A 16,343-nucleotide genomic window follows, 5' to 3' on the forward strand; every position below is an offset into this window, starting at 1 on the left:
ACCTTCTCTACAACTTAAAACTAACTTGGTATTGGTATTGGTTTATTATTGTCACTTGTACCGAGGTACAGTGAAAAGCTTGTCTTACAAACGATCGTACAGGTCAATTCATTACACAGTGCAGTTACATTGAGTCAGTACAGAGTGCATTGATGTAGTACAGGTAAAAACAATAACAGTACAGAATAAAGCGTCATAGCTACAGTGCAGTAAGGTGCAAGGTCACAACAAGGTAGATCGTGAAGTCATAGTCCATCTCATTGTATAAGGGAACTGTTCAATAGTCTTATCACAGTAGGGTAGAAGCTGTCCTTAAGTCTGGTGGTTCGTGCCTTCAGGTAATACGTATATACGTATCTTCTACCCAATGGAAGAGGAGAGAAGAGAGAATGTCCTGGGTGGGTGGGGTCTTTGATTATCACAAGATCACAAGACAAGGGAGGAGAAGTAGGCCATTCGGCCCATTGAGTCTGCTCCAAAGAAAAGGAAAAAAGAAAAAGAAATGAGAAATTGTGGGGGGGGGGGGGGTGGGCAAAAAAACCCCTAACCCCAATTTCCAGCCTTATTCCCATATCCCTTGGTACCCCGACTATTTAGATATCTATCTATCTCTTCCTTAAACGCCTCCAATGATCTGGCCTCCACTGCTGTACCTGGCAAGGAATTCCACAAGTTCACCACCCCCTGGCTAAAGAAATTTCTCCTCATCTCTGTTTTAAACCTGTACCCTCTAATTCTAAGATTGTGCCCTCTGGTCCTGGACTCACCCACCGAGGGAAACAGCTTGACGACATCTACTCTGTCCAGTCCTTTCAACATTTTAAATGTCTCTATGAGGTCCCCTCTCATTCTTCTGTACTCCAGTGAGTACAGTCCAAGAGCCGACAAACGCTCATCATACGCAAGCCCTTTCATTCCGGGAATCATCCTCGTAAATCTCCTCTGAACCGTCTCCAACATCAGCACATCTTTCCAAAGATATGGGACCCAAAACTGTGCACAGTATTCCAAATGAGGCCTCACTAGTGCCCCGTAGAGTCTCATCAACACTTCCTTACTTTTATACACTATACGTCTAGAAATGAATGCCAACATAGCATTCGCTTTCTTTACCACCGATCCGACCTGGTGATTAACCTTTAAGGTTTCCTGCACAAGTACCCCCAAATCCCTTTGTACTTCTGTACTTTGAATTTTCTCTCCTTCTAGATAATAATCTGCCCGTTTGTTTCTGTTTCCAAAGTGTACAACTGCACATTTCTCAACATTGAATCTCATCTGCCATTTCCTTGCCCATTCTCCTAAACTATCTAGGTCTCTCTGCAACCTTCCTGTCTCCTCAATACTCTCTACTCCTCCACCTATCTTGGTGTCATCCGCAAACTTAGTCACAAAATCATTTACTCCATCATCCAAATCGTTAATGTACAAGGTAAAAAGAAGTGGCCCCAACACTGACCCCTGCGGGACACCACTAGTAACCGGTAGCCAACAAGAACAAGATCCTTTTATTCCCACCCTTTGCTTCCTGCCAACCAGCCAATGCTCCACCCATTCTGTTATCCTACCTGTAACTCCATGACCTCTCAGCTTATTAATCAGTCTCTCATGCGACACCTTGTCGAAGGCCTTTTGAAAGTCTAAATACACAACATCTATCACCTCTCCCTTTTCCACCCTACCAGTGATTTCTTCAAAAAACTCCAATAGGTTGGTCAGGCAGGATCTTCCCTTCACAAAACCATGTTGGTTAGGACCCATCTTGCCTTGCACCTCGGGTATTCCATAACCCCATCCTTGAGGATCGATTCCAATAACTTTCCCACCACTGACGTCAGACTAATAGGTCTGTAATTTCCTTTATGCTGCCTCCCACCTTTCTTATACAGTGGAACTACATTTGCGACCCTCCAGTCCTCCGGAACCATGCAGGAGTCTATCGATTCCTGGAAAATTATCACCAATGCCTCCGCTATCTATAAAGCCACCTCCTTCAGAACCCAGGGATGCACCTCATCCGGTCTGGGAGACTTATCAGTCTTTAGCCCATTTAGTTTTCCTAGCACCTTCTCTCTAGTAATCTTAACTGAACTCAGTTCCATTCCATGAGACCCCTGACTAACTGGTATATTGCTGATGTCCTCCACAGTGAAGACTGATGCAAAATACTCATTTAGTTCTTCTGCCATCTCTTTATCATCCATTATAATATCTCCCACACCTTTATCGACTGGTCCTATATCAACCCGTGTCTGTCTTTTACTCCTTATATATTTAAAAAAACTCTTAGTATCCTTTCGAATGTTATCTGCCAACTTCCTTTCATAATTCATCTTTTCTTTCCTAATGACCTTCTTAGTTTCTTTCTGCAGGTTTTTAAAAGTTTCCCAGTCTTCTGTTTTCCCACTAATTTTTGCTTCCTTGTATGCCCTCCCTTTTGCTTTTATTTTGGCCTTCACCTCTCTCATTATCCACATTTGTGCCTTTTTTCCATTCAAAACCTTCTTTTTTCTTGGAATATATCTATACTGCATTTTCTTTATTACTGGTAGAAATTCCTTCCATTTCTGCTCCACCGTCCCTCCAGCCAGCTTACTCTTCCAATCAATTTGGGCCAACTCCTCTCTCATACCACTGTAATTTCCTTTGTTTCACTGAAATATCGATACACCAGTTATCAGCTTCTCCTTCTCAAATTTGAAACTGAACTCAGTCATATTGTGATCACTAGTTCCTAATGGTTCCTTTACCTTTAGTTCCCTAATCACCTCCGGTTCATTACACAGCACCCAATCCAAAACGGCTGATCCCCTGGTGGGCTCATCAACAAGTTGCTCCAAAAAACCGTCCCGTAGACATTCCACAAACTCACTCTCCTGAGATCTACTGCCTTGTTGGATTTCCCAGTCCACCTTCATGTTAAAATCCCCCATAATTATCTTCACATTGTCACTCTGGCACGCTCTTTCTATTTCAAACTGCAACTTATCGTCCACTTCCTGACTGCTATTAGGGGGCCTATATATAACTGCTACTATTGTCCTTTTACCCTTGCTATTTCTTAGCTCCACCCATAAGGATTCTGCCTCTTCTGACCCAATGTCCTTTCTTTCTATTGATTTTATATCATTACTAACCATCATGGCCACACCTCCCCCTCTGCCTACCCACCTATCCTTCCTATACACTGTGTACCCCTGGACATTCAGTTCCCAATCACATCCGTCATAAAGCCATGACTCAGTGATTCCACAATGTCGTATTTATTAACCTGTAGTTGTGCCACTAGGCCATCTACTTTATTCCTAATGCTATGTGCATTTAAATATAGTACATTTAGTCCAGTATCTGCTATTGATTTTGTTGTACTTCCATTGTTCAGCAAATTATCCTGACTTTTCACCTGCCTGTCCTTCTTATCATCCTCACTACACACTATCTTAGACATGTTTCTATATACCTCATCCTCTATCCTAACATCCTGTATCCTAACATCCTGATTTGTTGTACTTCTATTGTCCTGAGCTCTCACCTGCCTGTCAGCTGTCATGTTGACTGCTTCACCAAGACAGCGAGAGGTAAAGACAGAGTCCAAGGAGGGGAGGCTGGTGTCCGTAATGCCCTGGGCTGTGTCCACAACTCTCTGCAGTTTCTTGCGGTCCTGGGCAAAGCAGTTGCTGTACCAAGCCGTGGTACATCCAGATAGGATGCTTTCTATGGTGCATCTGTAAAAGTTGGTGAGAGTCAAAGGGAACAAACCAAATTTCTTTAGCCTCCTGAGGAAGTAGAGGCGCTGGTGAGCTTTCTTGGCCATGGCTTCTACGTGATTTGACCAGGACAGGCTGTTGGTGATGTTCACTCCCAGGAACTTGAAGCTCTCAACCCTCTCGACCTCAGCACCATTGATGTAGACAGGTGCATGTACACCGCCCCCTTTCCTGAAGTCAATGACCAGCTCTTTAGTTTTGTTGACATTGAGGGAAAGGTTGTTGTCATGACACCATTCCACTAAGCTCTCTATCTCCTTCCTGTACTGCGACTCATTGCTGTTTGATACACGGCCTACAACGGTTTCTTTCTTTCCTAGTTCTGACAAAGAGTCTTCAACTTGAAACATTAACTCTGTTTCTCTTTCCACAAATGCTGCCTGACCTACTGAACATTTCCTGCATGTTCTGTTTTTATTTCAGAAATGGCTGTGATAGTACCTAAGTTTAGAAAGCAATACATACTTGTTTTTAGCCAATTTTCCTGAAGAAACTTAACAGTTTTTATTTTAAAATAAAACAGTTTAGAGGTTATCATCTGAACCTGGCTGCTGCTCTGGCATTTTTTGTCCAGCTGGCACTACACCCCTGTTCAGGCTCCAGTTTAAAACGGCAGATTAGGATCTACTTGCATCTGATTTTAATGTCTAGAGATGATAACACTAAATTGGAGAAGGTGCCCCTGCCAATCAGCTGAATCAGATTAGGATGAGAAATGAGTGGGTAAGTCCCCTGCTTCATTTTAAAATGACCCTCTTCCTGGTTTCTTCCAGGAAGGTGGAGTTAAAATCATACCCTAGTTAGGTGTTGGTTCCTTGTAGACATTCCATCAAAGGATAATCACTCTATGGTAGCACGGCAGTGTTAATCCTGCAAGCATTGGTGAGGAAACAGTTACTAACTGAAATTACTTGAAAGCTGTTGCTGTTGCAGCCTAATGATGAAAGCCATATGGGTTACTGAGCTTTCAACTGTTTCCACTCTTTTTGAAAAATAATTAGAACATAGAATGTTGAATGCTACAGCACGGTACAGGCCCTCGACCCACAATGTTGTGCCGACATTTTATCCTGCTCTTAAAATGTATCTAACCCTTCCCTCCAACATACTATAGCCCCCAAATTTTTTTTTATCATTCTTGTGTCTATCTAAGAGTCTCTTAAATGTCCCTAATGTATCTGCCCCCACAACCTCTGCCGGCAGTGCGTTTCACACACCCACCACTCTCTGTGTAAAAAACTTATCCCTGACATCCCCCTTATACTTTCCTCCAATCACCTTAAAATTATGTCCCCTCATGTTAGCCATCGTTGCACCTTTAATTGTTCTTTCATTTGTACATGAAGACTCAGGAGCTGAAATTTTGTAGATTTTGTGTACAAAATGCTATAAATTCAGGTTAGAGGGCTGGAATTTTGGGAATATGCCAGATGCATCAGATTAACGCTCATTCTGTAGTACAAAGTAAATTCCAGTAAAATTGTCCATTGGTAGAAAATATGTCCCTGACTGAAGTGGCGACTGCAAGTAAAATGCAAAGTTGCTTTCATTAAAATGTCATGATTTTCATCAGAGCTGCATCTGAAATAATAGGGAACAAAAAATGGCAGACCAATTGAACAGATACTTTAGTTCTGTCTTCACAAAGGACACAAATTATCTCCCAGAGTGTTGAGGCACATGGGGTCTAATGAGAGGGAGGAAATGAAGCATTCAGTTTGTTTAGGAAAATGGTGATAGAGAAATTAATGGAATTGGAGACTGAAAAATCCCGAAGGCCTGATAGTCTGCTGATACTTAAGGAAGTAGCCCTAGGAAATGGATAAATTGGTGGTCATCATCCTACATTCTTCAGACAATCAGCAATTAATGTCACTATTTAAAAAAGGAGGGAGCAAGAAAGCAGAGAATTATGGACTGGTTAGCATGAAATTGATAGTGGTAAAAATGCTAGAGCCATTTATTCAAGAGCAGAGCACTTTGAGAATAGTGAGAGGATGTGTCAAAATTGGCATAGATTTACAAAAGGTGAATCATGCTTGACAAATTCACTGGAATTTTTTGAAGATCTAACTAGTAAGCTGGACAGAGGAGAATCTGTGGAATGAGGTGTATTTGGACTTTCAAAAGGCTTTTGCTAAGGTTCCACACAGTTAAAGCACATGAGATTGGGGGTAATGTACTAACATGGATAGAGAACAGCAAACAAAGGGTAGGAATAAACAGTTTTCAGAGTGGCAGGCAGTGAACAGTGGGGTTCAGTGGTTGGATCCCAGCTGTTCACAATATATATTAATGGTTTGGTTGATGGATTTAAATGCAACATTTCCAAGTTTGTGGATGACACAAAGCTAGTTGACAGCGAGAAGTATGAGGTGGATGCAAGAATGCTCACGTGTGATTTGGACAGGTTGAGTAGGAAAATGCATTGCAGATGCAGTGTAATATGGACCAATGTGAGTTTATCCATTTTGGTGGCAAAAACATGAAGGCAGATTATTATCTGAATGCTAATTGATTAGGAAAGTGGGAGGTGCATTGAGATCTGAGTGTCATTATGCACAGTTTCTGAAAGTAAGCATGAAAATGTTTAGGAATGCAAATGGATTATTGGCCTTCATAGCAAGAGGCCTTGAATACGGGAGCAGAGGATCTGAATACATGAGCAGGGGTATCTTATAGCAATCATATAGGGTCTTGCTGAGATCACACCTTGAACAATGTGCATAGTTTTCCCTAACTGAGGAAGGATGTTCTTGCTATGGAGGGAGTGCAGTGAAGGATCACCAGATTTCTGGGATGGCAGGACTGATGTATGATGAGAGGTTGGAACAAATTGTTTCAATAAGTTCTGAACAATAAGCTCAGAACCAGGTTCATGGTCCAAGGAGACAGGGTATGTCATATAGGACTCTGATGTGAAGACTGAAGAGTCTATTGAATTCACTACCACAGAAGGCAGTCGAGGCCAAATAATTAAACATATACACAAAAGAGTTAGAATATAGTTCTTACAGGTAAAGAAATTGAAGAATATGGGGAAAAGGCAGGGATAAGGAACTGAATTTGGATGAAGAGCCATGATTGTACTAAGTGGTGGAGCAGGTTTGAAGGGCTGAATGCCCCAGTCCTGCTCCTATTTTACATGTTTGTATATTTCAATCCCATTATCTGAACATAACTAAGAAAGTTATCTGTATGACTGTTCAAACCACAGAGTGGTTGAGTTTATAGGCTTTGAATTATCACACACTTTGAAATATAAGCTCTAACTAAAAATATATGGAGAAGTTTTTCTCTGCTGTGCAGTAAGAAGATTCCACAACAGATCTGAGCTGCCCCTCGACAGATTGTAGCTGGGAAACCCTGTTTTTTCCTAACATTCCTTTTAAGAGGACTTAGCCTAGAGTGAGTGTCCTTTAATTATGAAGGCACAATACAAACAGAAGGAAAAGGAAATAGTAGAGGCATGCAGGACAGAATAACCAGGAGACACTCTTCCACGAGATGTATAGACCACACTGTTCCACCCAGCTTAAAATAGAAAACATTTCCTTAAGGAAGCAGTGCTTCATTAAGGAGGCATAGAAAGGATTGTATGCCTTTTGTAAGCTGACCTCCAGACTTGCACTCAAGCATTAAAAAATAAAGCACTTCAAGACATTGAACTTCATTTGCATGGTTCTATTGTCCTAACATAGACTTTTAACAGAGATTTTTATTACCCCTTGTCAACCCATTTGTAAAGTGCCTTCCATTTTTTATATTTATAATGGGGTCAGCAGTAAAGGGCCCACATTGCCTCACATTTGATGGCATGATAGCAATGCTGGTATTTTGCACCTCAACTCTTTATGAAAAATGTCCTTTTTTTGAGAGAGAGAGAGAGCAAGCAATCCGGCCCTTTGTCCCAACAGGTCCACATTGACCCATTTACACCAATCCCATTTTATTCTCCCACATTTCCATGGACTCCCCCAAGATTCTAGCACTCACCTACAGACTAGGGAAAACTTACAGTGGCCAATTATCCTACCAATTACACACCTTTGGGATGTGGGAGAGTGGAGAGTGTGCAAAATCCATACAGACAGCACCAGAGGCCAGGATCGCAGGGTCATGATCCAAAATATCAACCATCCCTTTGCCTCTATAGATGTTCCTCAACCTACTGAGTTCCCCTTGCAGTTTGTACTCTGTTCTCGAATCTCTACTAGCTGCGCCCCCATGCCACTTCTACAAATACATCCCAAGCGCTAAGTTGAGCCAACATCTCTTTAACTAAAGATTTTCTCTTTGATTGTTTTCATTATTAATGTCTTGGTGCATGAGACAGAAGAGGAAGTAACTTTCTCATACTTAATGCTTTGCAAGACTCTTATGAAAACTCGGATTTCCTCTCTAGTTTATGCACCACACCTATTCATAATGTTTTGGACTGAGAAAAATAATAATAATTATTATTATGCTAAAACATTTTGCAAAAAAAATGTTACAATGTTTAATTGAAAATGTGACATAACAATTAATCCTTAACTTGTACAATAAGGAATTTAATTTAAAACCAAATTTTATTGCATTGTTTGTAATGTTTTAGCAAGGACAGAAGTTCATGTTTCCTGTTTAATGAAGCACAATGGCTTCAACATTCTTCTGCAAAGGGAAGGACATATTAAATTGGCACTGTGCATGATGGGCCTCTGCCAGTTTTATGCTGGCTCTATGGCAGAGAAATTCTATTGTGCGCAAAGCCTAAGGAGTTGTGTGTGGTTGATGAGTCCCAAAACTAAGACCTTTCCTCCACCAGCTAGAGCGCTGCTAACAGGGAAAGTCAGATAGGTTGCAGATTGTGGAGGAGTTGGTGGTAGAAATAGCACAGTGTGAGGTAGGGGAGACTGGGCCTTAGTCATGGTGGGGGGTAGGGGAATAAAGGTTTCTGCTGATCAGGAACATCATTTGGAAGTGGTATAGGGGATGAAGTGCTTCAATGGTCAAGGATTGGGGGGGGTGGAATATGACATTCAACATATGAATACTCCATGTGCAATAGGAGTAGGAGTGGGCTATTTAGTCCATCTTTCCTGCTCTGACATTCAATAAGACCATGGTTAATCTTTTTCTTCAATATTACCTTCCTGAACTAATCCATGTTCCTTTAATATCCAAAAATCAATCAATCTCTGTATTGAATACACTCAGTGAGGAAGCTTCCACAACCCTCTTAGGTAGTGGATTTCAAAGAAATTTATGATCTCAGTCATGAAAGGCCAACTTCTTACTTTGAGATTATGATCTTTGCTTGATCTGATGACTTGGTGGTAATGAGGGAATGATGGACGTGCTGGACTAGCATGTTACAGTGATGTGCAATTCTGCTTCTGTTGATAGTCCGTAGTGCCTCATAGATGTCCAGATTTGACATGTCGCCTTTGCTCTGAGTGCATTCTGCTTGGCATGATTATAGTGCCACATAATATGAAGTGTGAAGACAGAACTTTGTCTCCACAAGGATTGTGCAGTGATCACTCTTACCAGTGCAATCATAGATAGATGCATCTGCCACAGGTAAATTGGTGAGGATATTGTCAATGAGGTTTATCCTTAGGGCGGTTCATTGACAATTAGCTGCAGCCCCAATTTGGCAGCTTTGCACATTAGGACCTGGCCAATTTAGTCATTGCTGGTGCTATTGAGCCATTTTGTTGATGGACTGAAATTCTCGATCCAAGGTAGTTCTGAGCCTTCCTCCTTCCAGCTGAGGGAGGACAATGGGCAGTAATCTTGCCCATATATAATCTAATGCTATGAAACTTCATTAGGTCTTGGATGTATGTTGGGGACTCCTATGGCTCCTTTATCCCATCTGCACCACCCCATCTATCCTGACAGGACATATCCAGGGTTTGTTATGGAGGAGACCAGCAAACTATTGCTTGATGAGTCTGTGGGGCAGTTCTCCCAATGTAGACACCTACCCTCTGATGTTTGGTGAGGAGCATGTTTCAAGACTGGCCTGAGAATGACTTTGCTGGATCTGAATTCAGTACTTAGGCAAATGCCGAATGGTCCACCTGGTTTAATTCCATCTTTGCTTAAATATAGCAGTTATAATGAGTGGGTTGCAGAGCCATTTCATAGTCACCAACGTTGAGGGATCTGGAGTTAATATAGGCTATATTGAGTAAGGATGGCAGATTTCCTCCCCTGAAGGCTGTTAATGAATCAAGTGGGTTTTTAAGCAGAATCCAGTCGATTTATGTCACCATTACTAAAAACTATTTTCTTTTATTCCATTTTATTAACTGAATTTAACTTATATGGCTTCCATTGTGGGACTTGAAATGAGTTCTCAAATTGTTAGTCTAGGCTGCTGGATTACTGGTCTGTAAGTCACTGCATGACTTGAAGACACTGGGCAAGGACCTCAGGGAAATGGTTTCAATAATTTACAGGAAAGGTTCAAAGGGGATTTGGATTTAGAACAGGCTAGGTTGTGGGTGGTGGAATTGTTATCTGTGAAGTGTAGGCAATCAGTAATAAATGATTTTGCTGTTGTTTAGGATACAATTGGAATAGGTGGTCTGGATGGTGGTCAGGATACAGGCTTTGTAGCCATAGAACTGACTTTGTATCAAACAGGACATCAAGATCAGGCTCAAATGAAGAAAGCCGTTATAATGAGGCAGGAAATTGTGGGTTAAAGTATGAAATTATTGGTGGGAATCAAATAAAGTAGCCACTGTCTTGAGACTGTTGAGTTGTTCACCTCCAGGATCTGATGTCAGCTAATCAGTCAGACAAACTAGATACAGTCATGGTTAGCTTTAGATGGATTTGAATGTCACCAGTATTCACATAACACTGATGCCATGCTTAGAAATAATGTCACAACAAAGTTGCATGCAGATGAGGAAATGAAGAGAATGCAAGGTCAAGCTTTGGGGAATAATGGAACTGTGAAGATAAAAAGTTTGAATTATTTTCAAAAACTCAATTGAAATAGTGTCGAAGAAGCACTGCTTGTACAACACTCAAAGCCATCCTTATCACAACATAATGTGCATCATTTGCAAAATTCCACACTGTTATGTGAATATGATACCAATATTTTGCTATGATAAAGCACTCCAGATTGAAATGTAGACACAAGAAATTCTGCACATTGAAATGTATGGTGATTATTTGATTCTTGCAAGTTAATGTAATTCCACTTACACCTACATTTGCATTTTTACTGCTACTGTAATGCTGTAGAGTTTTAAAAGATGAAATCTTTTTTCTCCTTCATTGCTTGGAGGGCGTTTGCTCCGTGGATGATATTGATATTCATAATGTAGCTTCAATGTTACTCATAAGCCGCCAAACACAATATAACCGACTCCAGAAAAGCGTGTCCCTGATCCAAACATAGAATTCCAATCTATGAACTCATTTCCCATTCTCCCCGTTTAAATTCAGTTCTGATTCAGACAGAGCATTTACTTTGCAATCCAAGTGTATATTGCTCATTATTCATATGTGCTTCCATTGCTTAGCACTAAGCATTGCCAGGCAGATATTGTGGTGATCTTCCACAAAGTAACACATGTTTAAAGTGCACTCTTTTGTTTTAACAAAGAATTTATAAGGGGCCAGTCTTACATTTGGAAAATGTTGAGTAAACAGTATTGTTATATCATATCAGAAGTGAAGCAATTTCAATTATTTTTAAATGTCTTTGGCTGTGTGTCATGAGGTGTTAGGACTGAGGCAGGACCTTAGAATACGTTGAACTAGGCTCAGTTGCTGCTCGTGGCCTGCTCCTCTTTGTGAGATAACTCTCGGGTACGGAGAGATAGATTAGCCAGACATCTGTATCTGCATCACCTCAGAGCAGGTAAGCAGGGAGTGAGTGGCTCCAATACAATTCAGCCTTTTAAAGCAAAAAAACATAAAACTGAAGGCCCATTGTCAATCATCTGGAATAACTATTAATAAATTGTGTACTTACTTTTAAATAGAGAATGCCTGCATCTCAAGTCCGTGTCTTAATGGAGGTACTTGTATCAATTACCGTAATAACAGAAGAAAATGTCTTTGCCCACCAAGCTGGCAAGGTGTGAACTGCAGCAAAGGTAACATATTATTCTACAAATCATTCATGAAATGATACAGTACATTGGTAACTGGATAAAATTTTAGTAAGACTGCATGCCATTTATGTTACCTGTTTTTCTGAAACAAAATCCTTATTTTGCAATACATACCAGGTTAATTGGAAAGTAAAGTATGGTGTTTTTTTGATGACTATATACTTTTAATATCAAATGGTCAATTTATAAAATCCTATATTTTTCAGTTCTTCGTTGTACCCTGCCTTCCCCCTATTTTTGATAATACTGTTGATTCTGTTGTTAACTGATTGGTTTAGCACACCACTGTTAACAATCTGATCCAACCAGCCATAGTCATGGAAATCAGACGGTAGTGGATAAAAAGGAATCTCCTTCATATCCACATAATGGGAAGGATATAGAGCAAAATACCATGTCATTGGATAAGTTTAGAAATGTTCAGTTGTCAGTTAATTACAGTATTGTATCTTGAATATAGACATTTTATTTTAGCTTTATTTTACATTATTGTATTGTTAATGACTTTGCAGTTAAATATAAGCTTACTTTCCTTTAATTCTGAAACCAGTTTTAGATGGTAATTAGTTCTTTTGTTTTAAGCAGATGTGGATGAATGCCTTTCAAATCCATGTCCATCTCGTGCAAAATGTGTTAATAATTTGGGCTCTTTCTCCTGCAAGTGTCACCCAGGGTATTACTTTGAGAAGGGAACAAGGTGCACTTTGGGTAAGAAGATAATTTATTGCCCTGGAGATGCAGTGGATTTACCTAGCCTTGACTCTTTTGAGATTCATTCAGCTGTTGTAGATAAACTATTTTAATTTTGTAGAATTTAGATTAAAACCAATTTTCATGTAAGACATTTTGAAACTTAATACAAAAATATTTATCTGTAACCGTTCGAAAGCTTTTCTCTGATAGACACCCCAATTACATGCCCCACAATCTATAATGCATCTACACCATTGCAACATGTAGCATTATACAACTGAAAATTAACTTGTGGTAAAGCAAGATAATAACCATTTCTGGTTTGTTTTGCATTACTCTGGAATTGACTGGGTACTTCCTGGAGCAATTCATTCATGTGCACCTAATATAACTTTCATGTCAGTCATACACAAGAGCATTGGAGACAACATTATCCCAGAGTGGCCAATTTTGGAGACTTGTAGGACAACTAGGTCTTTATGATTCTATGCTGGATTAGAATCCGATTAAAAAGGAACTGTCTCCCTCCCCCCACACTCCACAGGACATCAAACCCCTCCATTCCCAATCTCACTCCCAATCTGCTCTCATCCCAAGCCTCTGATGCCTTGAAGTTCAATGTTCCTGATGCACTGATGGTCAACGATTTCTGTGCTCTGATGTTCATGACTCTCTGATGCTCTTATGCTGAAAGCTTCCAATGCCCCAGTGTTCAAGTCTCTCATTACTCCTGTTCAAAGCTATTTTATCCTCCATTGTTCAAGGCAACCCAATGATCTAACAGTTAACCCACTTGTTCAAGTTTCTCAACGATCAGATGTTAAAAGTTCCCATTTTCCTGACACTCAGAGCTCCCAATGTCCTAATGTTCAAGGTCTTACTTGTTCTCCAATGTCCAAAGCTCTCAGTACCTAGATGTCTATGGTTCTTGAAGTCCCAGTGTCCAAGGCCCCTAATTCCCTGCTGTTAAAATCCCCCAATAATCAAGACTCTTGATGCCCCAATGCTCAAGACTCCCTGATGCCTCAGTATTAAAGGTCTCAATTCTTTGATGTACAAGGCTCCTAATTCCCTGATGCTCAACACTTTCGATGCCCTAAGGTTCAAGTTCACAATAAGAACATAAGAACTTAGGAACATTTCAGCCCTTCAAGCCTGCCCTGCCATTCAAAATGATCATGCATGATTTGTCCCAGGTCTCATATCCTCTTATAACCCAGTTCCCCACAGCCCTTAATTCCCATAAGAATATAAGAAAATAATGTCACAATGTTCAATGCTGCTGATTCCTAGAAATTCAACTTTTCTGAAGCTCAAAGGTTCTCCATACCTCAAGATTCCCCAATACCCTGATGTTCAAGCCTCCCAATAATCAGTAGTCAAGGCTCCTGATGTATAGATGTTTGAGTCTCCTCAGGTTGAAAAGTTCCTGATACCCTTAAATTAAGAGCATAAAAAACATAAGAAATGGAAAGAGGAGTAAGCCATTTGGCTTCTTGTGCCTACTCCACCATTCAATACGATCATAAGTGGGCTTTTACCTTGGTGCCACTTTCCTATATTATTGGTATTGGTAGTAGTTTATTATTGTCACTTGTACCGAGGTACAGTGAAAAACCTGTCCTGCATACTGTTTGTACAGATTAATTCATTACACAGTGCAGGTACATTGAGTTAGTACAGTGCATTGATGTAGTACAGGTAAAATCAATAACAGAGTACAGAGTAAAGTGTCACAGCTACAGGGAAGTGCATTGCAGGTAGGCAATAAGGTGCAAGGTCACAACAAGTTATTAACCCCATATCACTTGATTCCCTATTGAACTCAATCTGGAATATGCCCTTTTGGATAGAGATTCACTGATCTCTAGGTAAAGAAATGTCTTCTCATATCAGTATTGAATGGCTGGCCCCTTATTTTAAGACAGTGACCAGACACTTGAGCCAACAGAAATCTTTCAATTTTCTACGTATTGGGGCAGTACTCCAATCTGCTTAGTTTCTCTTTATATGACAAACCCTCCATCTCAGAGGTCAATATGGCAAAACTTTGTTGTGCTCCCTCAATCACATATATCCTTCTTCAAAAGGAGAAAGCACACCTGCATACAATATTCCAGATGGGGACTCACCAGAGGCCTGTAAAATGGGAGCAAGATGTCTCTACTCTTGTACTCATATCCTCTTGCAATACATGCCCATGAACCATTTGCCTTCTAATTGCTTACTCTATCTGCATTCTTACTCTCAGTGATTTGTGTACAAAGGCAACTTGCCCCTCTAAACACCAACTCTTTTCAGGCTCTCACCATTTTAAAAAATAGACTGTCTTTCTATGGTTTCTACCAAGTGATGGCCTCATTATTTTCTTTTTCCACATTATATTCTATCTGCCTTGTTCTTGCCCATTCACTTAACCAATCTATATCCCTTTGACATCTCTTTATATCCTCGCTATGGTACACTCTGCTACCTGGCATTGTTTCATCAGAAAACTTCGACATATTACACTTGGTTCCTTCATCCAATTCATTAATAAAGATTGTGAAGATCTGGAGCCCCATTACCGATCCATGGGGCACCTCACTTCTTCCCAACCTGATATTTATCCATCTGTTAATATTCTCTGTTTTCTGTCCATTAACCAGTTCTTAATCCACACCTGCATATTATTCCCAGTGCCATGTGTTCTAATTTTGATTAACAATCTCTTGTGTGAATTTCTAATCTCCTAATGCCCCAATATTCAAGATTCCTGAATAGCTACTAGTCAAGGCTCCCAATGCCCATGTTTCAAGGCTCCCAAAGCCCTATTAGTCATGGGTCCCAATAAACTGATATGCATAATACTGTCAAATTGTCAGCTTTGAATATCAAGAACTAATTTTCAGTCCTTTATGATTCATTTCTATGACTTTGTAATGAATACCTGAATCTAGATCATAGATGTAAATTAGAAATCATGAAACAGGTTCGGTCTCCAACCATGTCCTGTGCACTCATCACTCCTGTACTCAATGACTTGTTCTGGCTTCTGGATCAACAAAGCCATTGTCTAGGTCTATTGAATATACTGCTTGCCTTAGTCTATAGGCATATTTATTGTCCAAAATTAGATCCTGTAAAATTTACAGTGAATCTTTCAATGCAATTTTAAAATAGCACTCATTCAGATTATCTTGGTCCAGCCACGGGTAATTTTTTTTTACTGTATCTTTGTTGAGTGGAGTAAGTATGGGAGCTTCTCCTGGCTTCACAAAACCAACCCTGAGTCATAGCTGCTCCACTTCCCCTTCTACAGACTTCTATCCATCTGATTTGGTAGTAGTCTGGAGGCAGCATACTATCCAGTTGATACAGACATTCCTACAGGACTGGGAGGTGGCAAGTGGGCACATGCCTTTGGGAAAAATACCCCAACAATCATCCATTCAGTATTCCTCCCTCCACCACTTTCCACACCAATGAAGTATTACTCTTTTAATTCAGTATCCATTACTTTCAACCCTTCAGTGAATTGCTTTTTTTTGACACATTTTTTCCTGTATGTCCCATTGTTTTAAGATTAACTGGTAGACTTGCACATAGAATTGTATCAAATGCCTCATTTATTGACTTGGATTGTGGTTTCCCAAAGAAAATTTTTTAAGAATCTTTCCTTTCTCAGACATGTTCACTGCTGCTTATTCAGTTATTATAGTACAGTTCGCTCCCAAGAATCAATTGCTGCTTTTTATCAGAGGATTCTGCC

General features: G+C 40.2%; 1 protein-coding gene across 1 annotated transcript in view; it reads left to right on the plus strand.

Moving 5' to 3' along the window:
• LOC127576684 (serine-rich adhesin for platelets-like) overlaps positions 1 to 16,343 on the plus strand; it is a 72,619-nt gene that overhangs the window by 45,155 nt on the left and 11,121 nt on the right. Inside the window, exons 3-4 of the mRNA XM_052027335.1 lie at positions 11,768 to 11,881; positions 12,485 to 12,607. Of these exons, the coding sequence (XP_051883295.1) occupies positions 11,768 to 11,881; positions 12,485 to 12,607 (237 nt within the window). The remainder of the gene's footprint in view (positions 1 to 11,767; positions 11,882 to 12,484; positions 12,608 to 16,343) is intronic.

Source organism: Pristis pectinata, chromosome 1 (genome assembly GCF_009764475.1).
Source record: "Pristis pectinata isolate sPriPec2 chromosome 1, sPriPec2.1.pri, whole genome shotgun sequence".
Classification (NCBI taxonomy): domain Eukaryota; kingdom Metazoa; phylum Chordata; class Chondrichthyes; order Rhinopristiformes; family Pristidae; genus Pristis; species Pristis pectinata.